Here is a 26,348-nt window from a genome sequence, read left to right as displayed (position 1 = left end):
AAACAGATGTAACAAAAGCCAATGTGGGAAAATCACCGTTGGACCTCCAATGACACCCTCCAGGGGCAGTCAAAAGCCAGCAGGGGAATGCAGCAGCTGCAAACACAGCGGAGTTTTTTGTGGTGCAGTACAAATATCTCTAAAGACCAAATCAAATCACAGACCAGAAGAGGCATAAGATCATTTGAAACCCCCTCCTGTCAGCCTGAATACATAGCAAGTGCCTTCCCTTGGCTATCCAACCCCCCACTGAGCCACAAGCCTTGGTGACACAGGTTGCACCATAAATGTTTGCCAAACAGAGGGGTACCTGACTCAGAGAGATCACCAGAAGTGCCTCAATATTTTGATGCTTCAGGCACCAGCACAGCCTGGTAACACGCTACCATTTGCTACGCAGGGAATCGCACCACATTATAAATAAAACAGATATGGGCTGGGGAACTCAGAGGTGGTTTGAAGAGGTTCAACTCCTACTGAAAAAAAAATAACGTCCCTTACTGCTCCCCATGAGTCTGAAAATGTTCCCCACTCTTCTTAACCTTTCCCAGAAAAGCTTCAGCTAAAGCTTTTCATCCCAGAAACAGAATTATTAAGCATAGAGACACCACTTCTGCCTCACAAACTCCATAAACTGCAGCTCACTGGAGGCAGCAAGAAGCTAGCGGGGAAATATATTTTTGACCAGATACACCTTTCTTTAGCACCGGCTTCATCATCACTGGTAGACAAGGTAACCAGCCAAATACTCCTTCGGCTTGACCCAATATGATTGGTTTGTATGTTTCACGTATAGCCCTCTTTCATGAATTCTCCCAAATCTCAGGAGTGTTCATCATTTCATGACCCCACCTGATCGCTATTTTCCTCTCAGCAGCCTGACAGATGAAGGAAAAGAGAGCCAGTCCTGCCACACAGTGAAAGGTTTGCTGAGCCCACGAACAAACCTCTTCCATAAGGATGATGAAGGTGGCATTGTGTCCCTGCTCCGTGACCAACTTCCCATCAGTAGTGAGGATGTGCAGTCCCCGAGGTGCTTTTCCAGGGCATTTCTCCATCTTGGCCATGTACCTCTCCCTCAATCCATCTGTGCAGTTGTTAGACACAATCCTTCGGTACCTGGGGAACAGTAATAAAAGGAGATTGGGCTCAGACGGTGGGCAGAAAAGTTTCTTTGCTTTGTTTTTGTTTTGTTTCTCCATATTAATGCATGTGATTTTTTTCAAAGGCTAACTTAACTGCTTGCATGATTCCCTCGCTGAAAGGAAAAATCAAAGAAATCTAAAGTTTTATTAAATTGGAGAAACCCAAACAAACCACAATGCAACCTTCTCCAGAGATTCTCAGCAGCATCAGTGAGAACAGACACACATTGTGGAGGTGAATTATTTCTGCGCTGCTAAAAGGTAGAGAACTCTCCCAACTCCCCATGCCTGCAGGATTGTACCCTGCATCCCGGCTTTTTAATTATGCTTTTTATTACATTTCGTCTGTCTCTCCTCTGCTAGAAGGTGCATGGAAACGATTTGCCACAAGCTTTGTCCAATCCCATTTTAAAATGATTCAATGAACGGGTTTTTCTCTTAGCTCTTCCTGGAAGAGGTTAGCTAACTAGTATGACACTTGGTTATTTCCAGTGCTGTTGAGGGGGATTAACCCTTTCTAGTAATTTCACAGTAAAAATACAGGATTGATTAAGAAGACACAGACCCCAACTATTTTCTTACTGCTCTCTGTCAAGAGGGCTATAAACAGTCATACTGGCCAGGGCTCCTGTAATTACATGCCATATTTATAGCAACCTTTCAGCTGAAAGGGTTCTCTGAAGCTAAGTGACTCCAGACTCCCAGCAGTTAGGCTTTGTCCAGCCACTCGCATCAACCAGCCACGAACAACCCTGCAATAAGAACTGAGCACGCAGGACCCGTGACTCAGAAGCAGCCCTGCAAAGTCTTCAGGCCCTGCACTGCCTAAGAAGGAACATCGCAGTTTTGCACGCGGCAGTGCAACCAGAGTTTCAGAGTATCCCCCCTGCATGACAGAATAGCATTTGCAAAGTGATACTACTATAATAAACCAACACTTGCCATCTGTTCTGGGTAAAACCAAGAGAAACCAGCACATGTAGCTTGTCTGAAATCTCAAGGCATTGTACATACAAAGTGAAAATGGCAGAGGGGGAAAAAAAAAAAAAAGGCAACAAAATTGCAGCTGTAAGATAGGAAGAGGTTCAATGAAAAACAATGTGAAATACCTTGAACCTGTCCTTTTAAATGTTCAGCTGTCTCTCAGATAGACCTTCTTGATTCGCGTTTTAATTTTGCAGCAAAGGGGAGCTCCAAGTCTAGGCTCCAGGGATCATACATCACTTGATAGCAACACAATATCTACATGTCACTTATGTTAATGTGCTTCTCCCTGCCTCTGAGGAATGAGGCAATGTTCCATACAGATGCTGCTGCAAACATTACCTCACGAATAAGACTGGAAAAGAGCCAGGCGGGATGCAGAGAAAAAAGAACGATTCAGGTTCTCTTGTCTACTGCAAGGTCACCAAAACCAGAGATATTGCAAGGTTCACTTACCCAGTGCTGTTCAAGTAGCTCTGACCAATGCTGCAATCCTTGGACAGGGAGGACGGGCTGAACCAGAAGGCTGGGACACACTGGTTGTTGCTGTGCCTCTCATACCCATAGTCACTATGGAGACAATTCATGAGTGTATCTCTGTACCCGCTCACTAGATCTAGCTCAGAGCTTTAGCTGATGGATTTGTTCCCCAAAGCACATGTGTGTTGGTGGCTCTCTGCTGGATGGATCATGGATTAGGCTCATCCAGAGACAATGTGCTTGATTACTTTGAGAGGCAGGAATGTAGTTCACTGAAGGTATGTGATACCTGAAAACACCAGAACTACCAACCTTGCAGAGCGCTGGGACACTTGCCAAGTTTCATTTGGTAACAAAACATGGGCAGAAATTCAGAAAAAAAACTGTATTGTTTGCTATCAATCTCTAATAATTTCACTTGTTGGGTTCTTTTGGTTTGCTTGCTTTTTGCAGTCTTTGCTTTCAGAACAAACCAGAAAAATTCCAAGATCTAATGCTACTTTTTCCCAATGAAGCAGTTAAGAATACTTAAACACCAGGAGTACTCCCTGAACAACTAGCCAAGGTATGTATATTTACGTATTTTAATGGCCTCTCTGCTCTGTGACTGAGCTATGACTAGCTGGAAACAAAACCATAGCTGATGTTTTTCCAACCCTAAACTAAAACAACACAGACAACTTGGTAGTCTAAGGATTACATGATCTTGTGTCACACATGGAAGGTAATCCAGGATATTGATGCTTCCTTGGACCACCAAAGACTGGATGCGCACACAACCACATCCAAGACTTCTTTTTACAGCCGCCTTTCCATGCCAATACAATGATGAAGCAATAGGATTAATCCAAAGCTTTCCACAAGTTTTAATAGGCTCTGGATCATGTTTCTATGCATAGCCTTTATTGGCAGGCTGGATTCAAGGGGCAAATAAAAAGAAATTCTGGATTTTTGCCTGAAGTAGGTTAGCAAATGCCAACAAATGAAATCTCAGTGGAAACAGACACTACAGAAGTCACTGCCTTGAAAGCTCTCTGTGCCCTTTAGGACACTGAGTTTTATCCTTCCCCTATTCAGAGTCTGAATTGCCAACAGAAAGTCTGTAGGAAGAGCTTTGGTGAGACAAAATTGTGCTATGTCCCCAGCGACCCAGGCTGCTACTGTTCCTTTTTTGGAGGGCAAAAATTCTGCAAGCCACTTTAAAAGGTTCGGAGATTGCCTAATGCTCTTTCTCTCAACATTCAATTTAATCATTCTCAGTGGGTCCGACCTGCACAGTCAAAAATGCCTGGCAGTGACTTGGTAATTAAAAATATTCAGGAGGAGCTGTACTTTGCCCCAAAGAAGAAAAGAGCTGCATAAATATTTAATAAAATTAAAGACAACATTGCTGTATGCCCTCAAGGTTCTGTGCTTGTTCATTAACTTCTGGTAAATGTATATTAAAACCTCGCATGCTGCCCACCTTCCTTCTCATAAGCCCCAGGGTTTGCATAAGTTAAGGAAATAATCAAGTCCAGCTGCTGTGCTGTCTTTCTCAGGAAAGCTATCTTGACAGAGTAAATAAAGAAGCAGGAGGAGGGAAAAGAAAGATCAGTGAGCATTTTAATAACACTTCTGAGTTCCTTCTGCCATTCTCTCTGTCAGAAAAAGGCCAGGGTTTGCTTTTGGAAATGACTGCAAGGGTTGGAAGGAGTCACCTCTGAACTCAACTCATGAGGATTTGTTGAACTGGGGCCGTGGATCATGATTTATGCCCCTGAAATTCAGATCAGCCTTATATCTAACAGCAGGAAACAGATAGCACTGCAACATGAGGCAGACAGGGACAAGGGTGCTGTGACGAAATGGGAGCCAGCACAGCCCTCACAGCTTGTGCTGTAGAGCTCCTGCAGCACAAGTCCTGTCCACACAGTTCCTGAAGGCAGGCGTCATTCCACTCTCTGACCAGAACCAGCCTCCAAACCTACTTACTGGGGAAGAAGAGGGCCTGTCTGTTGGGACCTGCTGGTCAGTGTGTTCTCACAGCCCCACAGATGTTGACTCTCCTCCTTTCCCTGACTCTCTGCAGAACCTGCTCAGTTCACACACAAGAGACAGGACAACCAGTGCTTCCAAGAACAGCTGGCAATTGTGAACCCAGCCAGAAAAGGCTGAGTGGACATCTTTCCTTTTCAAAAGCACCAAGTGAAAGAGTAGGAGCTGTCCTTCCAACTGTAGATACCTACAGTGGGGACATATCTCCATGAGCTCTCTGCCTAGAGCCTTCTTCCAGTCAGCAAGACAAAAAGCACTTCTCAGCACCTCCCCTTCTCATATTGACATCCAAAAGAAGGCAGATGAATCATATTCTAGAATAACCTATATCTTGCAACTGACTAAATAATTGTCTCATCATTTAGAACTCACAAGTCAGAGCAGATGAGTCCACCCTTCCTCTTTGGAAACCACTTTTAAGATAACCAAGCTTGGCGCCCCATTTCCAGCACTGATAGTGTTTCCTTCAAACTGATTGCCCCATCCATTCTTCCAGTCAGCCCTTCAGACTAGCATCAAAACTCACCCTTAAATTGAAGTTGGTTCTTCTGATTCTCCATCACCAGCTATAATAATTTTGCAATTGGAAGCCAGATAACAATTCTGTTGGCAGCCCAGAGTCTGAAACAAAAGCCAGCTTGCTGTCCTCTAACTGCATTTCCTCTGCAGGACTGACAAGGTTAACAGCAATATTCTCTCATGTTAGTGAGAAAGTTAAGCGAAAATGATATTGAACACATGCAAGGAACACATCAACTGATTGAAAAGGCGCATTCTCACGCAGACCCTTTTCAAGGCAGAACAGCACTTAAGGCCAATTTACCTACCACAATTTTCCACTCACAGCTTAGAAAAGACAAGCTTCGCTGTGAAAATAGAAAGCCGGTGAGGCACAAAGCTACAAAAAAAAAAAAAAAAAAAAAGGAAAAGAAAAGAAAAAAGAGCAAATTCAAAAGCATCTCTGGAGACTGGTGCTCGGTTCAGCTCAGAGGCATATACCAATGCCAAGGGCAGATACTGCAAGGCAAGATAGTTTGTTCATCCTGCAAGTTCCCATGATGAGAACAAAGGGGAAAGATCTCCTGAGTCAAGCTAAGGAGTCTCAGATGTAATTTTGGCATTAGGAACAAATTAAACATCCATCCAGATAAGATGAAAATCTCTGCTCTATATCCCTGAACCTCTCTTAGAGCCAAACTACTTTGCTATTCAAGAAAACACTTTGGTCTATATTTCTTATTCATTTTTGCAGCATTTCAGTGTCCATGTTCTAAAAAGAACTGTGAGTCTCAGCTGGCCTATGTCCAAACAAGTGTGCAGATCTGATGCTTCCACCTCTTCAGGAAGGATTCAAAGGTAAGTGAAGTTTTCAGGGATCACACCAATACCGAATCAGACACTGATCATGATAACCTGCTATAAAAATGAGAATCTTTTCTCTGCTGCCCTGCTTTCAGGGTATTTTGAACTCCACTCAAACAACATTCTGATCACAGATATTGACAGTCTTCAATCTTTGAAATATCACTTATCACAGGTTCTCTGTAAGAGTTCTTTGTGCAGAGATCCTGACTGTTATGCATTCTCCCATCTCCTATCCCTGATTGGTAAGCAACAACAAACAGTGGTTCATTTTTTCCCTGTGTTATTTTTAAGCTGCTTTCAAAGTGACCTTAAAGCAGTTTGGAAATTATGGCCCCATTAAGTTAGAAACACCAATATTTATGCAAAACAAGTAGCTACATCTGACAAGGGTGGGCTGTACAGTCATGTCACAGAAGCCCTTTCAGAAACGTCTCAATAAAACATTGCTAAAGAGCAACAATGGTTCCCAGGAATTCAAAGGAATAATGATAAAAACATGCATCTTTTGCTAGGTTGCTCCCTAGGTATTCAATGACCTTGAAAGTGAGGACAGAGAAATTCCCTCTTTCTCCTGTAAGGGCCATGCTATGGACCAGAGAAGAGTCCTGGCTGTCACTCTTCTAGAATAATGGACAAAAAAAAACCCAAAAAAAACAAAAAAACCCACAAAAACCAAAAAACAAAAAAAACCACCACACAAAATAAAAAACAAAAAACCAAAAAAAAAAAAACCACCAACCAAAACCCAAAACATCAATGGGTACTTGCAATTTTCTGCTTTTGAACTCCAGGCTTGGATTTCTCATGGAGATTAACAAACCTCTCCCGCAGATTGAAGGGGACACCTCCCTCACGCAACAGGTATGGGGATCACATCTATGATATATGGGTACAATCACAGCCACAAAGCTGCACGAGACCCAGTTTCTCTGGAAGGTTTTCTGTCTGGGCAGTAGCTCGGCCACTGCCAATGCTACAAGAACAGTCTGCAAAAGTCCCCAGAGTCACATACTCACCACTCAAAGTCCCCTTGACCGCAGACACATGGTTCAGACACCACACTTTGGGAATAGTCCCGACCTAGGGAACACTGTGCTCCAGGCTTACGTTTCTTATAGATCTTCCTCTCTCCCATGACACAAGGCTCCCCCTTCAGCAGCCAAGGAACAAGAGGAGAAAGAAAAACAGAGAGTTGTAGTGGCAGCTGGACCCTAAATGAAGCATTTTGTCAAAAGACACAAAAGGCAATGAAAGCACTGGGAGAGTCGGGAGCAAAGAGTCTAGCTCCCTTTTGTGGCTTTGCAAACTCAAAAGCCACCTTGGGATGACCCAGGAGTTCAGTGTGTTCAGCATCAAACTGGGATGCTCGCGACAAAGTGCCCAAAATGCATGGGTGCCCAAGCCATTGCAGGAACCCAGTTACGCCATATTTCAGAAGGCATCCACCAATGTATCTAGTCCTATGAATATCCTGAAAAGACAATGTGAATGTACTCCAGGGTTTCTTCCATATGTCAGATGAAATCTACTACAGGAAGAAGTACCCAAGCCTGAAACCCAGGGCAAGGACAAAATCTAAGTGTGGAACCCAGGAGTCCTGACTCTCCTCCTCTTTTCTTCATAGACCTGGCTTTGTTACAGACCTCAAGTAATTTTGATGGTGTGTTATACTGAGTTTTTTGAACACAAAAGTTTCCAAGATCACTACTGGGAGTAGCTAATCTAAAAGAAACATTTGACATTTAGGTGAATTGCTACAAACAGAAGTTTCTCTGATGCAGAAATAATTCGTCTGCATAGAAGTAAGAAAAAAGACAACACCTAATTGAAACACTTCTCTTTCCCACTAACAGTGATTCCCAAGATGGCTGCCTGGACACACATATCTTCTCTTTTCTTTCATTTAAATTATTTTAATCTATTCAATTCTATGACTTCAGTTATCCAATACATCCTTGCCAAATTAATGCTCATTCCTAATTCATGGATTTCATTCAGGAATATCACAGTGCCAATAGTTCTGGCTCTAGTTATGTTGCCCTGCAGGGAGTGGGACATCATACTGGTGGCCACTAACCAATAAGTGATCTTCAGAGGGTACTGAGCTCTCTCAGTTCTGGTGGCTTCAGGTCCTAAATATATCCAGCATGAAAATAAGCCAGAGTGTATGAAAAGTAAAGCATGTATCCTCGAATAGAATGAAATAATTTGGTCTTCTCTGGTGTCTTTTATTCAAGGGCTCCCCAGAGTTTTACAGACACCTGCAGGACCTGCAGGATGAATAAATGTTTTTATTTTCATTTTTGAGTAGGGAAAACAGGAAAAGTGAAAGAAAATCATTTTCATGAGTCACTGACAGAGCTACAAAGAGTTCAATGACTCCTACAATTCAATCACAAGGTGAGGTTTTACATTGCCCTGAGCACTGAGGGCAAAAAGATCCAGCTGGTGCAATGGAATATTTTCATACAAAGAGAAGTTAACAATCTCCCTAACTTGCCTGGAGAAGACGGGCCCTGTGTTTATTCATGCATATGCTTCAGGGGAAGTAAAGCATCAACAGGTTAGAACTGTGGCTTGATGGATGCAAAAAAATCCATATGCTCTGCTGAAAATAAAAAGCACAGTCCTACCTGGCAACACAGAGTATAGGAAAAGGAACCCCCATCGTTCCTTCCCTCCACAGTGGGAATACCTGATTGTGCAGATGCCAGGTTTGGTAGTCATCTTTGTTACACCTTCGACTGAAGATAGACTTGTAGTCCACCTTGACCAGCTGCCATTCAGAACGGAGACTGAAGTGCCCAAAAACTCTGAGAATGGGAGAGATGAAAAGAAAGACCCAGAGTCAGCCAGAGATATGCTTCCATTAAGCAAAAAATTTCTCATGAATCTCAGCTGCAGAAACCAATACACAGTCTTGGAGCTTGATGCCAGAAAATGTTACTCAGTCAAGAATAACATTTTCCTGTTCCTGTAACATCCTAGGATTGTTTAGCCTTTTCCTGATCCCTTGTACAGCCTGTGTTGGAAGGTCTTCCAAGCCCCTAGTACTTAGCACAATAGGTCCCAAGTCTACAGCTAGGTATCACTCAAGAAAACAACCAACCAGACTAGAAAGTAATGTTTAATGTCAAAGGAGGTATTCAGATGAACGTATGGGTTTGGTTGTCTCAAAAACAAGCCTTTCTTCACTGACTCAGTTTCCCTACTGCTGAATTTTTGTGTTGCACAAACTTACTACTTAATGCATTGTAAAAGAAACACTTGAAATAACATATTTGGGATATGGACTGTAGGAAAGTGACCTGCAAAGACAGTAGTGTCCCTTCCACCTGGTGAACACTGACTGCAGCTAGTAGGAGTGGAATTATAAACCATCACCAATGTAAGGTTATCAACAGAGTTTTTTCTAAATTCTTTTGAGCAGGTCACTCATTATCAGCAGTCACTGATCACACTTCACAGTTCATCTAGCTAAGTAATAAGTTGATTTTCAGGATGAAAATGACACATTTTCCCGTGCAACTCCAGGGCAACGCAGAGCTTGTACGAGTAAGGCAGTACACAAGAACAGTTGGAGCTGACGGGTCAGCATTCAAAAAGCAGTGGAAGGACTCAGACTGTAATTTAAAACCGAGGCACGGATCTGTTACAAATGGGATGATGAAAGAGATCACATAAAATTGAATAACACCAGAGGCTTCTTCACAAGCTTGGACCAGAAGGTTGGCAGCAGAGCTGATTGTTGAACACAGGTCTCTGTAAATGCCACTCCAACTGTACGGCCTTCCTTCCCATGCGGGGAAAGCTACGTGCTTGCTTAAGTGTCTGGAAGTGAAGGACCAAACCAACAATGAGCACAGATGGTATACATCACCAAAGTACCATCACCACAAATACTGAGGGAGTCTACATGTTGGAAGCTCACACCTTCACCAAAGAAAGAAAAATCATAGCAATCCCATGGTTTACTTAAGGAATAACACCAGGTACCCAGACAAAGGACTCCATCCATCCGGAAACATAGCATGAGTGCTGCAGGGTGCTCAGTTTTCGATCAAGTATCCCCTTGGCCAGCTGTGATTTTCTCAGTAAGGAGCAGCTTTTCTATCAGCTGCCGCTGGATTTCCAAAGAGGTGTGTAATAGGAGGAGATTAGGACGGGTGACCAGACTTGAAAAGCCATGAGCAAAACTACAGCTTCTCATTGGCAGGGGGAACATCTCACTACATATAAGCAACAGAAATCCAACAACAATCAAGTTGATTTGTCATTATAACATGCCAACTTCTTGGCCATCTCAAATATATAAAAGAACCTAAAACCTCATCTAAAATACAAGTTCTATATTTTAAAAATTCTGTATATACTGAAACCCAAATCTTTTCTGACACTCATGAAATGTCATTGTATCATCCTTACTGCGAGATGTAGAGGGCAGAGAAAGAATGTGGTTTTTTTCCTTATACCAAATCTTGCACTAACCTACATTTTTACCCATGCCACTTATGAGATGAAAGTTTTTGTTGTTTTAATTATTCCAGACTAAAAAAGAAAGAGGAAGAGAGACAGATGATTTACAAATTTCCCTATGAAAGAGAAACAAAAGAGAAAACATCTATTGAGTTTCCAAGCACTGACTGCAATCCAGATCCTGCTGCGTCCCCAGTGCGCTGCCATTCTTTACTTCAGTTCATCTTAATTTACACTGTAATCACACAGGGTTGTAGGCTTTGCTTTCCCCTCACTGCCCAAACTACTCCCTCCTGTAAACTGTAGCCTGCCCCAATATTCCTCTGCATTGTGCTGTTTCTCATGAAACAGAGAACATCCAGGAAGCAGTCATGTTTTCCCACTTAGATGTGTCTCAACTCATGGATATCAGGTAGAGAAAGGGGGTGGGGGAGATCTGAGAGCCTGGAGTTGTGGGTTTGCTGTGGACACCTTTCTGTATCCAAGTTCTGCCTCACAGAGGCAAGCTCCAAGAAGCTGACAAGAAGGAGAGAGGATTCAGTACAAAAAGAACCTGTGACAAAGGCATACACAGGTTAGAAATGAGTAGGTGGGGAAGGACTGGTGTGGTGGAGTGGATTTATTAGGTAGATTGTTGTTGGCGCTTCAGAACATTTCGTAGTGTAGCCCTAATTGTGGGGTATTAGCGATAGGAAACACCACCACATTCAGGTAAAGCTACAGAAGAAACTGCAATTCCTGTTCGTCAACACAGAAGGCACAACTGAACGAAGATCAACCCACGGAAACCATAGCAATATGGGGTGCCAGGGCACTTGTTGGGAGAAGAAGGGAGGAATGGGAAATAGCACAAAGGGGGGATGAAAGCTTCCAAAACCATACTTAAGTAGGAGTTCTAACTCCAGCTCCCCTCCCCACTTTCCTTTGACACTGGGTAAATCCCACCAGCTTTTATGCCATGACTGCTTTCAGCACATGCTCTTACAGAATGTATGTCTGGCAACTATTGCACAGCTGGGCAGCTCTCCCATGAACTTGTTTGTCCTGGATGTGATGCATGACTGAAATGTCGTTCCTGTAAAGCAGCAGCTCAGGCAGAAATCATTTAGTCCAGCAGATTTAAACCAGTTCAGGATTTGACCTGGGTGTTTATTACACAGAAAACATAGCAAGAGGAGGGGAGAACATAATCAAACACAAACACTTGCCTGAACCCAGAAGGTAACAGGGCTAGAGAAATCCAACACTTTGGCAGCCGATGCACCTCAAGGAAAATGATGTTCTTCAAACTGACCCTTGGCTAACTGTCCAGCAAGAGAGCAAAAGGCTTCCCCATGTTTTACAAAAATTGCCAGAACCACTTGCTTTTTAAATCTATTAAAACAAGCTAAAAAAATCCCCTGCCATTGAAATTCTTCTGTGATAATGATAATTAATGGAAAAAACAAAGTTTTCTAAGTGGAAGGCAATACATTAGCATTCCAAAAGCACAGAGCATTAGCTACTCTTTAATTAAATGATTTCAAAGAAGATCTTTGTATATAATTGCTATAATTTAGATGGAAACAATACTACACTAAATGTAATTAGAGGAATGTGAACAGAGAGGGATGTTTTCCTCTGTGCTGCAGAGATGGTTCTGGGTCACCTGGTTCCTAAAGTAGCAACTTTCCCCCCCTCCACGCTAATAAAAAGCTTCTCAAGCCTGATCAAACATTGCATTTCAGCCTTCAGAGACAATAGCTTGCAGAGAAACCAGCAAGCAACCGTACCCCGTGAGCACTGCTCACCAATAATAAACACAACCCAGACACCTACAGCACTTTTTGACTGACCAGCCAACATGATGAAGGTTATGGTACACTTCAAGATGACTCTGTTGTGCATTTGAAACTTCTATGAGAGTAAGCAAACATAAGGAATGGAGAAAAGTGCTCCAATATGTACATCTGGAGTTCTGTATCCAGTGTGGCTGGACAAAACAAGTCCCAAGGAAAGAGAGGGGAAAAGAGCTCGGTGGGAGTTCATTTTTCCTTACTCAACTGGCAAGTCCTCACATTGCTTTGAAGATATCAGCTCAATTATCTTAGCTGATTCCCATATGCCTTTGTTTCTCACTTACTTTGTCTGCTCATTAAATTAGGGAGGTGGATTTTTTAAAATAAATACAGCTAAACTATCAAGATGATACAGGGGAAAAGGGGACATAAGGTACTATGAATTTTGCCTCAACAACATTGTCTAACATGGTCTAACTGAACGCTTCTAATTGCCTCTTGCAAGAATAGAAGAGAAAAGAAGAGAGCTGGGTTTTCAAGGTCCAACTCTGGGAAGCCAACACAAAAAGAATGTTTTGATTTTTTTCCACCTAAGCGGTCTGATCTGGAAGTCCTTGAGAAGCAATAAATACAAGAGCCCAGATGGCATTTAGACAGAGTCAGTTTTCTGACTAAGCTCAATTTAACAAAGGTTCTCCAACCTAAGCCATGGGATGGTAATTTACAGGCTTTAGAAAGAATAGATTTTGTTCTGTCCCTCAGAGTAAGCAGTTAAAACTCCACATAAAATCTAGCTAATAGGACAGCATCTTCTCAACTGGCTCTATGCATAACTCACAGTGAAACCATTGCTAGGAAACCAGAAAATGCTTCCCAAACCCTCCTTTGGAGAAACAAGGCAAGGCTTTTATTGCTAGGGCTGGATGTTATTAATTTGCAGAAAAAATCATTAGGAATCTGGAAAACAATTCTGAAATGCTTACAGACTCAGGATGGAATCATTTTGGAAAAGGTCATTGGTAATACCACCATAATTATATCTTTAATTAATTTTTTAAATACACAATAACATAAAAATGCAGTATATACTAGCTGGATAACCTTGTACAGAAACTACTTTAAAGGCTTTTTACATTTATACAGTGTTCTCCTGTCAAATCACATTGCTTTTGCCTTATCATTCCTTGCATTGTTGATAGTTGTGCATTTTATGTAATTCAATACTGCTTATTCCTGACAGGTCAACAGAATGAATTGAGGAGCACAAGATAATAATTCATCCACCTCTGGTTCGTAGTTTCAATCCCTGTCCCTGCCTAGGGTATGAGAAATAGATCCTTAGGTAATAGCTCCTGTATTGCTCACAGCTGTATCCATCTGGATCTATCCCTTCTGGCAGTTTGAGATGAGCTGCCCAAGCATGGAAATGGAAATGTCTTCTCATGCCTAACTCAAGCCCCCTTCTATCATTTCTGAAGTAAACAGGCAGGACATTAAATGGAGCAAGCATGCATTGAAGCTGTCTGTACTTGACTTGTCTGGTCTGGATATAGGTGGAGAACTTCACCAGTCAGCATAGCTCCTTTGCATGTAATTGGGAGACAATGGTCAAAGTCTCTGGTAAAATCTCTGATCCTCAGCTGTGCCCACCAGTGAGACAGATGACTGAAGATACAAACGAAGTAAGCAGCTGATAAAGTCATCTCTGTCTAGGAAACTAGACAGAAAGAGAGCCAAATATATATTTTAATAATACTGAAAAAAAGCTAATTGCAGTATCATCATAGACTGTTTCACTTAGGAAAGCGTGAAACCAACCACACCTTCCCCCTTACACTCCCCCTTTTTTATTGTAGAAGAAGAATGCTTGCAGAGGAAGTGTCTTAGCAAGCAAAAAATCCCCAATAGCAAAATCACCCAAATCAGTAAATACTTCAGTTGACCTGAATCTGTGCTTTCGTTGTGGGAAGGTAGAGAGAGAGAGAAAGTCAAGCAAGATTGCCATCTGATTTGAGCTGAAATCCCTCTTCTTTTACATCTGTGGCTCCAACAGGTAGTGCCACACGTAGTCATTTAATGGGCGAACCCAAAAAGTGCTAGGAAGCACAACCTGGAAGAACCACCTCCCTGCAGGGAAAGAAGTGTGTGTTGGTTTTTTTCTAGTCCCCTGGAGAGGATGAAGTTTTCTCACCAGAACTGGGGGCTGGGGGGGCAGATGTGGGAAATCACAGCTACAGGAGCACTAAGCAGTCAATCCACCACAACCGAAGGTGCTCGTTCTCTCTCTGATGTCCAGCAAAAAGAAGCACATGTTGCTACTGCTGCAATTTTAAGAGCTAACCAGGCATCCAAGGCAAACCTCCCTTCCCAACAAATATCACCAGTGTGGTTTCATAATCAGAGTTTGGTCAATGCCACCCTCAATGTAGTGGCATAGCACAGACCGGAGAGTTCCTCTCTACAGACTGCTTGGATAGGTACCAGATGGGCTGACTCACTCACCGAGGCTAGGTCCCTGCAGCATCAGCTTGGACCCAGCAGTGCAAAAGTCAAGCACCAGAGCTATTCAAATTTGGCTGGTCTGCTCTCATGAACTCTAAAGCCATTTAACTTTTGGGCATGCTGCGTAGATGTGGACCTGAGCGGTTGCCAGGTAAAGTCTGGGTATGTCTAGTGTTCAGCGTTTCCATTCCTGTGGCTCTTGGCAAGCTTGGAGAATAAAGCTTTTCTGCAAGATCTATTCTGGCATTTATACCAACAGCACTGAGATGGAGCTAAGAAGCCCAGCCAGATCTGAGTTGGGGTTTGCTGTTGGTTATTGTAATTTATACACTCATGCTCCATGCTCCAGGAGAACTGATTAGTTCAGCATCAGCATGGCACGAATATAAGGAGGTAACACAGACCAGTTGCTGCCACTTCCTCTGATCCAGAGTGCTGGGTAAGATAGACCAGAGGTGGGGAGATGGCCTAGCAGAAAGAGTCAAGATCCAGGCAAACATATTAGCTGTAGCTGAGAACTGACTGTGTCCCTGTACAAGGTTCTCTCACTTCCATAATTGCCTTGATTTGGTTTGGATTTTTCTCCCCACTATCCAGGCTACCCTTGTCCTATGCTACCTGGGAAAACAGTGAGCCTGTGCTAGAGATCCTGGCTCAGTACACATACAGAATCACAGAATCAATCTTCATGGTTGGAAGGGACCTTTGAGATCATCGAGTCCAACCAACAAAAAAAAAAACAAAACAAAACCACAAACCAAAAAAAAACACAACACCCACAACACATCCACAACCACACCCCACACCCACCCACAAACAGACACAAACCAACAATCTCAGCCACTAGAGCATGCCCTGAAGTGTCATGTCTACACATTTCTTAAACACCTCCAGGGGTGGCGACTCCACCACCTCCCTGGGCAGGCTGTTCCAGTGCCTGACCACCCTCTCAGTAAAGTCATTCTTCCTAATATCTAATCTAATCCTCCCCTGCTGCAACTTCAGACCATTTCCTCTGGTCCTGTCATTATTCCCTTGGGAGAAGAGGCCAACACCCACCTCTCTGCAACCTCCTCTCAGGTAGTTGTAGAGGGCAATGAGGTCCCCCCTCAGCCTCCTCTTCTCCAAATTAAGCATGCCCAGTTCCCTCAGCCTCTCCTCATCTGACTTGTTCTCCAGACCCCTCACCAGCTTGGTGGCTCTCCTCTGGACACGCTCCAGCAGCTCAATGTCCTTCCTGTAGTGAGGGGCCCAGAACTGAACACAGCACTCGAGGTGTGGCCTCACCAGGGCCCAGTACAGAGGCACCATCACTGCCCTGCTCCTGCTGGCCACGCTATTCCTGATACAGGCCAGGATGCCGTTGGCCTTCTTGGCCACCTGGGCACACTGCTGGCTCATGTTAAGCCGGCTGTCCCCCAACACCCCCAGGTCCTTTTCTGCCGGGCAGCTTTCCAGCCACTCTGCCCCAAGCCTGTAGCGTTGCCTGGGGTTGTTGTGACCGAAATGCAGAACTTACAGAAGGACTTGCTACACAAATGTACTTCCATCACTTGTTGACATTTATAGCTTTTGAGACAATTAAAGAAAATGCTGACAATTTCACACAGAAAGAAGGCCTGTTACGAAATCTGGATCTGAAGCCATCTGTGTGTAAAAAGTAAGTAAAGCTAGAAGTAAAGCAAGACTGGCTCCTAAGTGCAGGCTGAGCTGTTAGGACCAAAAGCACACAAGCAGCAACAGAACAGTTGCAAATAGTGCTGGCGGGGTTAGGTTTTATGAATGGGGAGTGAGAGATGAGCTATTTCCCCATGAATTAAACATAAATCATGACTTTACAGAAAACCAAATGGGCTGTGTAACCTCCCAATTGTTTTTTATTAGGGTTTAGATGGAATTGGCGTTAAAAGAGGTCAGTAGTTACATGGAAATTGGATGGAAAGGGAACGAGACGAGGCAGCAGAACCTAATTGAAAGAGACACAGATCAGCAATTAGGGAGACTGGAAGAGGGAGAGTTATACTGTCTCATGACTGGTAGGATGATACAGGGAGCAAGAGACTGGAAACAAAGGAAACATAAAAGATGAAAGATGACATTGGGAAGGCATGCAGTTGCCAACAAAAAAAAATCTGTCTAATTTTTTTCCTAAACGATAAATATGGTCTTTAAGAGCCACTTTGGAGCTTTTAATTCTGTTGCTTTTGGCTGACCTGTTAACTAGGAACAGTAGCCTGAGGGCCACTGGGTGATGATTCAGGGCTGCCGTACTTCTGTCTGTGGACAGAGAGAGAGTAGGAAAAATGGCAACTTTTCTAGAAAGAAGAGATGTTTTTTCTTCCAAATGAAATATACCATCCATTTGTATCTAGATTTTCAGCCGGTGCAAATCAGTGTAATTCTCATAGACCATCTCAGATACAAGGCCTTGTTCTAATGCTGCTATTCAGAGGAAGAAAAAACAATAGTAGTGAAACTCCCAAGAAGACACCAACAGAGGACAAGCAGCTTGCATGATGACAAATTTGTTCAAGAAAATCTTGGTCTCTATTCTGTTTCCCAAGGGGAAGGGTCAAATGAGAATTTCATGCATTTTTCATGCAGATGAAATCTGAAGGAAGTGGTTTATTTCAGCTTCCAAACTGAATGTCATGACATGGAGATTTTTCACAGAAGAGAAATTCAAGGTGTTGGCCAGATTCATTGACTAGCAATCCATATTGAATGGTTATGGAAAGCTGCACCCCTGCCAGATTCCAGGTCAGGAGGAAGAGAGGAGATGGGGCAGGGGAAGAGTTTCTGCGAATACAGAGAAAAAACCAAAATCTTGTGATTAAAATCCTGCAGTACAATCATGGCAGACCCTTTTCCCTCAGCTTTGGGAAACAGTCCTGGGATTATTCATCAGCTCAATGGGCGCTTCCTTTAAAGTGCCAGCAGAAGAGGAAAACCACTGCAAATGACATGGTACAGCATGATCTTTTAGTTAGCAAGTAATGCCAAGTGCAATTAGTAAGTAATCTGCGGAACGTATAATTACAAAGCAGCCCTGCAGTTTGGGCTCGATTTCTGCATTAGCTGCACAAACACTGCGCAAGGCAATGGGGGAGACAGGAATTTTTTTTATTATTATTTTTTACTTTTTAAATAGAAAGTGCTATCAAAATAAGAACTTACTGAATGACAAACCAAACCTTTTGAAATCTGGTCTCTAAAAAATTTATTGCCAATGTTCCCAAACCACTTTACATGACAATTGCTTCAAAAGAAATCCCAGCAACATGAAAGGGAATGTGAGACACCTGGGAAGGGGGATGGGAAAGCACGTTAATTTTTAATGCTGTTTTTCAGAAGCGTTCTCTCTCTTCTTCAGGCACTCATGAAAGACAACCAGTTTCTGACAGCTTTGAAACCCGAAGATGCCGTCTCCCTCTTCTAGCAAAGATATTGGCAGTTATCAGCAATCTGAGCATTGCCTCCGCTAATGGGTCTGTGTTCCCAACAGAGGCAGGTGCTTCCCCTTTGCCAGAAGCTGGACAACAGCTGGATGTTCAGTCATTTCAATCTCTCATCCTATGAATCAGCAGATTTCCCAACAGAGATGTCCAACACAAATGTGGAAGCCATTGCTCAGAACACGTAAGCTCCAAACACATGTGATAGGGACAGCTTGCAGTGGAGGATTGTGACAAGCTTTGCCTGGCACAGGGTATCAGAGAGGAAGGCTCAGAAGAGGGGAAGAGACCTGTACCTGACTGGGCAACAGCATGACAGGGTGGCTGACCCGTTATTGTGGGGGAATTTTCACAGGTTTGGGTCAAAGGGATCATGAAACAAGGAAACCATGTACAATGATCATACAAGGACAAGCTCTCCTTAGGCATAAAGGCTTATAGCATTACCTGAACTATATGAGATGCCTCAAACTATAGTATGGCTGCTCTGGAGATCTGCTCTCCACCACTCACTGCAGCCCAATGATGGAGAACCTGTTAGAGTGAACTCTGCGGCCAACGCAGCGCTGACCCTTCCCAGCTCCCAGAAAAGCTGGTGTGCTGTACAACCCTCTGTCCCATGGAGCATCAGGGCCAGGCTGAGCTGAGTGGGTGCTGAGCCCATACGGTTTCTCAGTCCCCTGAAGGCTGGTGGGATCAGGGCACTGGAATATTTCATGCCTTGCTCCAAAGGAAAGGTGAAAGACTCATGAGGAACGTATGTTTTTAGGACAAGAGGAAACGGCCTCAAGTTGCACCAGGGGAGGTTTAGATTGGATATTAGGAAAAATTTCTACACTGAAAGGTGTAGAGGATTATCAAACATTGGAACATGCTGCCCAGGGAAGTGGGCCATCCCTGGAGGTATTTAAAAGATGGGCAGACGTGCTGCTTAGCAACCTGGTTTAGTGATGGTTTTTGTCAGTGTTAGGTTGATGGTTGGACTCGATGATCTGAAAGGTCCCTTCCAACCCAGATATTTCTATGATTCTGTGTGTGCACAGCACCCTACACCGGGCCTGAGTGCTTTGTACACCCCAGCTCAGCTGCTAGCAGGAGGACAGCACAGGACCTAAAATCCATCTGTCCTCACTTAAAAGCACAAGAAACAAAGCACACTAGCCTCGAGATGAGAATATCTGGATTGCATTGTCATCAGGCAAACCTTGTCCTTTTATTTAATGAAAAGAAATCACGTTTCAGTCTGCTGCTTATTCTGACTCCTTCTGTAAGGGCTTTTTTAATTCACTTCAGTGAATAAAAGCCTCCAGTCAGTACACCTTTTTCCAGTCCTCCTCCCTGCACATGCTTACCTCTCCATCCACCTTGTCTGAGAGTTACAGACATCACTCAGCAACTCCTTTCCCCTAAGGAATGGGAAAAGTCTGCACAGTGGGGTACTTGTTTGGGACTCAGGAAACCTGATTTAATGCCAAGCTCTCTCCCCATGACAGCCTGCTGAGTGACTGACCATGGGTGCATCCCTTGTTCTGCCTCAATTTCCCTACCTGCGGTATACGACTAAAATGTTGATTTCGTTAGCATAACATTTGATCTACTGTCCATAAATAGCAATTGACTCCAATGAGAGTAACGTTTGCCTCAGAAAGCCAAAGCCAGACAATACATGGCCACAGAGCCCAGCACTTTCTCCATCTGTTATGGCTCCTGCCAGGAATCTTCTGAGTACATGGCGCAACTGCTGGGAACTGATCTCAGGTCACAGACATCCTCTTCCTAAGGCCCAATAAATCACACGGTGCTGTCTGAGAAAGATTACTCTACGCAGATGTTCTCATCACCTGATTTGTCTATTCAGGTGCCACAGAAAGACCTCAGCTCATACTGCAAGTATCAGCAGCACAATCAATATTGTGACTCTGTGGGCTGTTTAGGTGAATTCATGCAGCAATCCAAAGGCTAATGAATAGACTACTCCTCTGGCAGGGAGGGAGATGGGAGGAGGAAGTGACACTGATTAATCTGTGATCATTAATAATGTTTTTAAGTCTTGCAAACGAAGATAATGATATGGGTAATCAACTGTCTTACTCCAGGGTATAAACTGATCGTCTGCTGGGATAAAATGGGAATTCCTATAACACACATTTTCTTGTCCATTGTAAAGTCTCTTGATGGCATTAGCAGATTGATCATTTTCTAGCAAAGTCCCCGCTATTCATTATTTCCAGAAGGTTTTGAAATTAGATCAGATGATACAGAAATGCAGCTCACTCTAGCAAATGCCAATATCCTCTCAATCATTTTGGTTTCCTAACTTCATAATCATATTTGCAATTTTTGTTCTCAGATCAAGTTCTAAATTTTACTTTTCTTTCTGTGTGCAGTCATTATCTTCACAGATATGTTTTAATTTCATGGACCCTATTCTGAAGAGTCCTTATGTAGGTTTACGCACTGCAGTTTGCACAGCCCCGTGAGTGAGGACAGTGCAATGAACTCACAAGGACACATCCGAGCCTTGCAGTAAAATCCATAGCCAATAATAAAGCCAGTCACACCACAAACAGATATTGCAATAAACATAAAAAGAAAGGAAAACTGAAACGTGAGATAAAACCACAATGGGGACAACAATTAAAACCTACCAGTCCTTTCTAGGCATCTAATGGTACCTACACAACTTGGATAAACCAGGTTTTGGAACCTGCTCTCCAATCATTCAAAACCCCCACAGTTTTGGTAGGCCTGAGAATATGCACAGGCTGGCTTGTCAGCCCCGGTTCCCGAAAAAGAATTGAAGATAAATAAGGATAGAGTTCAGAATCCTTTACCACAACAGCCCCTGTACATGATCCCTTCTGCTGTTTTCTGCACTGGAAGCTGCCAGTTGGATTTAGCTCTCTACAGACCTCTGGTGAAATCTTTCCTCCAGATTCCCTCTTCACCAAACCCCCTGTTGAGCTCAGCAGCAGCAGAAGTTGCAAAAGTAAATCTGTCTTTTTTTCCAGACAGAATTTTTCACTTTTTCTCAAGCAGAGTGAAGTGAGGAGAGCAGACTGATGGCAGGGGAGTTTGAAGGCCTCTGCTAGGCCACAGGAATCGAGGAACACTGTGTCTGTGTCTTTTGTTTATGTTGTGTTGGACAAGAACCTCAATTTCTTCTAAGAAAAACAATCTCCTGCTGTTTCTGCCATCCGCTCACCTCTTCTCTCATTTCCTGAGGTTATTAGCAGGGGTGCCAGCTATGGAGGGCGAAGGTTGGCCCAGCAGGAAGAAGGTCAGTTCCTCTGACCACATCCCAGCAAAGGCACTATTTTCTATCACCTCTCTGTTTTCACCTTACTTTTCTCAGCACAACCACTCAGAAGTGGCAGATCCGCAGCTCCCTACCCCTAAGCAAAGGGGCAGTGTCTTTCAAGGACATTGTGTCAGCTTGTAATTTTCTTTCCTGTATCAGCTTTTAAATGTGACAGAAGACTTGAGCAGAAGGCAGTGAATGTTGCCTTGCTTAAAGAGGAAAGATGATAATCACCTTATCAGAAAGTGACAAGAAAATGACTCTTGGCTCCCATGTAATTTTGAACTCAGTGGGAGCTTGGACCTGGGAGCTGCTGCCCCTCTCTCATACTCAATCTGCTAAATCTCTGCTGAGTGCTAATCAGAGTCTGTCCATGTTGCCTTCATACCCGCACATACTTTGCTGATGTCTTCCACAAGTCAGTGAGGTCTTCAGAGTAAGAGCTGACTCGTGAAACTCCTGGCCACACGATATTGTGAATGTTAAATTTTTAAAGGGATTTAGGGGAATAAACCCTCATAAAATAAAAAAAAAAATCATTTATGTCTTAGAAATACAAAGAATACTGTATTTGGCCAAGGAAGTTCCTTATCTGCAAAATCTCTGTAAATGAGAAAAGTGTGTAAGAGAATCATAATACCATTTTTTTTAATATATATTTTTCTCATCCTCACTATTGGAGCATGGAACTGAGCTAGAGGGACCTCTGGTTTGACTCAGTATGGCCTGTGCTCTTAATGTTCTCTTTCTCATCTCAAACCTCTCTCGGCCTCCATCTCACCTTTTCCAACATTTCTCAATTACTTATTCATTCTGCCCCATTCTCCTACCACCCAGTGATGGATTGCCAGTAATTTTGTGGGTCTCCTAGAAAAAAAATGCTCCCACTTCATCTCTGGTAAAGGTGCATGGCCATGTAAACGAGGTGGTGTTAGAAAGGGCCAGGGCTCATAACCTATTCATTTACAACCAGGAACATTTTCTAACATACACATAGCCAAGGGCAGCAGTCACAGCGATGTTGGCAGAGCAGCTCATATTAAATCCTCTCACTGAAATGTTAACGCTCAATGATGCATACACAGATATATATGGATCATTAAGTATACATACATAGAAGCACATATATATTTATACACACTCACGTGGGTGTGTCTACATAAATATAAATTTATCAGCACAAACTTAATGACCCCCATCTATAAATGAGCGTCTGCACACACACATGTATAATGAGTCCACTAAAACGACAGCAAAGCTCTGCGGCGCTGTGAAGCAAAAAGGTTATTTCTCTTTATGTAGGTACGGAGAGATGCTTAGCACAGGATATGAAGTGGCAGGGGTAATTATTATGAGTCAGAGCTGGAACAACATAAAGCCCTTCTCTGGACCTACAAAAACATCTTTTTTTCTGATCTGAATGGTACAGACTAGAAACTCTCTCGAGCAAATACTACTCTGTTTGGATATATCACAATCAACTAGAAAGGAAATAAAGCCTGAGTCCTTTCCCCTGGTGGACAATCTCAGGCAAATAACATGCTGTGCCTATGGCTGGTCGACACAGAAATGTTAGATCTGACCCATTAGAACGTGAAATCACTAAAAGATATACTACTTGCCAGTGAAAGTTGCAAAAGTGTAGATTTCAAAAAGACTAGTGCTTTTTAGGCACTCATTGCACCACCTAGGAATGCGCCTAACCCGTCACTTATGCATTTGAGTTATTCTCTGAAAGGACCCTTTGCTTTCTATAGCTGCTCTCCTCACACCTGCACCCAACACTGCAATGTGCTTTGCTACACATCTCGAAGTGCCGTGACACTAAGGGAGCTGAACTCACCATGTTGTCAGATGAGATGATTGTCAAAACAACTGCGAAAGGAACCACAGAAGTGGATGCCCAGGCAGGAATAGAGAAAGGGAGAGTGGATTCACCTTGGTTAGGTAGTAGCTCCAAGTTAGATGAGCTCACACAGTCTCATGGTACTTCCCTGTATGTCACAAAACTACATTCTTAGAAAAGCCCACTCAGCTACGCCTATAAGGAAATAATTCATTTCCTTATAGCTGTGTGAAATAACACAATCATAGAATAATTTAGGTTGGAACATACGTCTGTCCAACAGACATCTTGTCCAATTCCCCACTGAAAGCAGCTCCCAATTCCAAGTACACTAAGATATTCAGAATCAAATAAGGCCCCTACATGCAAATCTACAGATTTTACCATATTGGTCAGTTCTTTAGGACTGTCTTAGAACATGTATACACAGCACAAAGCACAGAAAATCCAAAACACCTAGAATGTTCATACAATACAGACAGCTACTGCAACTGCTCACATAACAGCCATGAAGAGGTATGAAATTCTGTGGTAAAACTGCTAATGCTTCCTAAAGCCCAGAGAGCCCCTCACAGGATGTGCCACAAAATGAAGGCTGGGAATAATAGTCATTTTACTGATATACTGATTTTAATAAGATAGTTTTATGATAATATTGTTAATAATGCAATATGTTAATAATAGTTGGAGTATAATGACTATTTAATACACATTCCCCTCAGAATATTGGGTTTTTGGAAGTAGTTGAACACAGTCCACTTTGATGCAAGTAAATGGAAGAAATTTTTCCCAACAGGAATCAGCCGAGACCACTAAATGAAATATTTTGCATTTTCCAGGATGAAAGACAAATCATTAAAAGCCCCTTAACCTACCCAGTTTGGCGGTACACAAATATGAGCACACTCTTGATCCCTCTGCCTCAGCCCTACTTCTAGCTCCCACTGATCCTATCATCAGCTCAGGGATTCTAATCCTAAACCACTGTGCTCCTGTCATCAGTCTCTTGAAATCATTGGGATTTCTACCCACAAACAAAATTCCATGTACCCCCAAGCACCATGTGTTATCTTTGTTCAGAGGATGGCCAGTAGCAATAGAAAGGCATTGATTTCTTCTCAGCCAAAGCTTCCACAAGCTCAACACGATCCTACACTGCCCCCTTATAGATGAGTTCACTAAAATTCTCATTGTGAGAAATACCTAAGTGATCTGCATAGAAATGGTTCACAGACAGGCTTTATAAATGGGCTCTTTCCTTCTCGGTCCCTGTAAAGCTGTGGATAGGAATTTCTCTAAACATTTATGGCAAGTATTATGTGAAATTTCTTTTTATGGCTTTTACAGACTATTAAGAATAGTTTTTAAAATTGCTAATGATGACAGTAATAATAAAAACAATAACAATAGCAATAATAATATGCCTGCAAAGATTTCAGAAGAAAAAGTCAGCTCTCAGCAAAACTGATTCAGCATGATAACTCACTTCCTACATTCTCCATCAGAAGACTACAGAGATATAAGTAACAATAACCTTAGATTTAAAATGCATCTTTCATCTCAAAAGAAAACTGCATTGATTTATAAAGTAAATGGGCTAAATCCACAGCTACTTGAAACTGATTAGCTCCATTGATTTCAATGAAGGTGCTGATGTACAGATTTATCTAAGCTCAGATGTGCCTCTGCACGTGTGTGTGCGCGTGTCTGCATGTGTGTGTGGCTGGAACCCGATAGACACTGCATATTGCACAAAGAATTTCAGAGACAAACATCATATTAACCAACATAGAAAGTGACACATTATCGCTGCATTTGGAGAAAAATGCGTAGAGCGAACAGAATGCAGACTCTAATCTTTAGCTGTGGATTGGCATATATTTCCCCAACAGGATGCTCACAGCAGTCTCGTGAAAGGGCTCACAGGTATATCATATGTTGTTGTGCTTTGCTTTTTGCAAAAATAGGGGCAATATTTGCAGATAGGAAAGCACCAGATGCACAGAGATATTCTACACCAACAAGTACTCCACTTTTATGACAAAAAAGCTGAAGCCAAGGATGGTTGGAGTAAAGGAAAAGCTAGCAACCCTACTGGAGTTGATACCACCTCTAGTGCGATAAAATCTCAACAGCTGTCTGCAACTTAAACACAGAGGCTGCCTATTCTGCCCCAGCACTGTTTGGGAAACAAACTTGAGTGCTGCTGCTATGCTTTATAGGCATAAAGGATAACCATAATTACTTAGCCTGGCCTTCCTAGGACACTGCAGCACAGGAGATACAGATGGGCTATACAGGCGTTGCCTACATCATCTTGATCCTCCCAAGACTACAGCACCAACACACTTCTGTCATGGCATAGATGGCAAAGAAGCTGGCTCAAATGACCCTTTGCCAGTGCCCTTCTTGCAGCTAAGGTGAGCTCAACTGCAAGTACAGACCACTCCCCACCACACAGTCACTTCTGTTTGTGTCAGGCTGACGTAGGTCTGGCTGTTGAAAGGCATGCCAACACAAATCACGCAACCCAGTTGGAATAAACTCAAATCACTAGCAGAAATGCCCAAGACACACCACTGTTATCTGATCCAAGCTTCCTCAGAAACTGATGACAAGCATACCCAGCAGTCTACTCTCGGTCTGTCACTACCTGTGACACCAGTAATGAGATCCACCCACGCATTTCTGCCACATAAGTAGGCAGATGGACTGAAGCCTAAAAGAAAATATACTGGGCCTGAACCTCTTTTCTCTTGCAAATATCTGCAGGAATGTCAGGCACAGGTGCAGAAAGGAGGAAAAGCAAACTGACTGCAAGGTGAAATTTATAGTATATCTCCTGCCCCCTGAGTTGGACAACAGTATCTGATGTGATTAACCAAAGGCACTCCTTCATGGCACTGCAGATATGCTCGCAGGCATGCCTCCGCCTAAGGCATCTCAGCCACCTTGCTTTCCGCTCCTTTTCAGGAAGCT

The 26,348-nt window shown here is 43.0% G+C and overlaps 1 protein-coding gene across 1 annotated transcript in view; it reads right to left on the bottom strand.

The window, feature by feature from the left end:
* SORCS3 (sortilin related VPS10 domain containing receptor 3) overlaps positions 1-26,348 on the bottom strand; it is a 313,553-nt gene that overhangs the window by 28,600 nt on the left and 258,605 nt on the right. Inside the window, exons 15-18 of the mRNA XM_074159130.1 lie at positions 8,707-8,824; positions 7,028-7,161; positions 2,586-2,699; positions 948-1,119 (exon numbers count right to left, since the gene is read on the bottom strand). Of these exons, the coding sequence (XP_074015231.1) occupies positions 948-1,119; positions 2,586-2,699; positions 7,028-7,161; positions 8,707-8,824 (538 nt within the window). The remainder of the gene's footprint in view (positions 1-947; positions 1,120-2,585; positions 2,700-7,027; positions 7,162-8,706; positions 8,825-26,348) is intronic.

Source organism: Numenius arquata, chromosome 15, assembly GCF_964106895.1.
Source record: "Numenius arquata chromosome 15, bNumArq3.hap1.1, whole genome shotgun sequence".
Lineage (NCBI taxonomy): Eukaryota > Metazoa > Chordata > Aves > Charadriiformes > Scolopacidae > Numenius > Numenius arquata.
The sequence above is the reverse complement of the archived record's forward strand: the minus strand, read 5'-3'. Positions and strand labels throughout refer to the sequence as shown.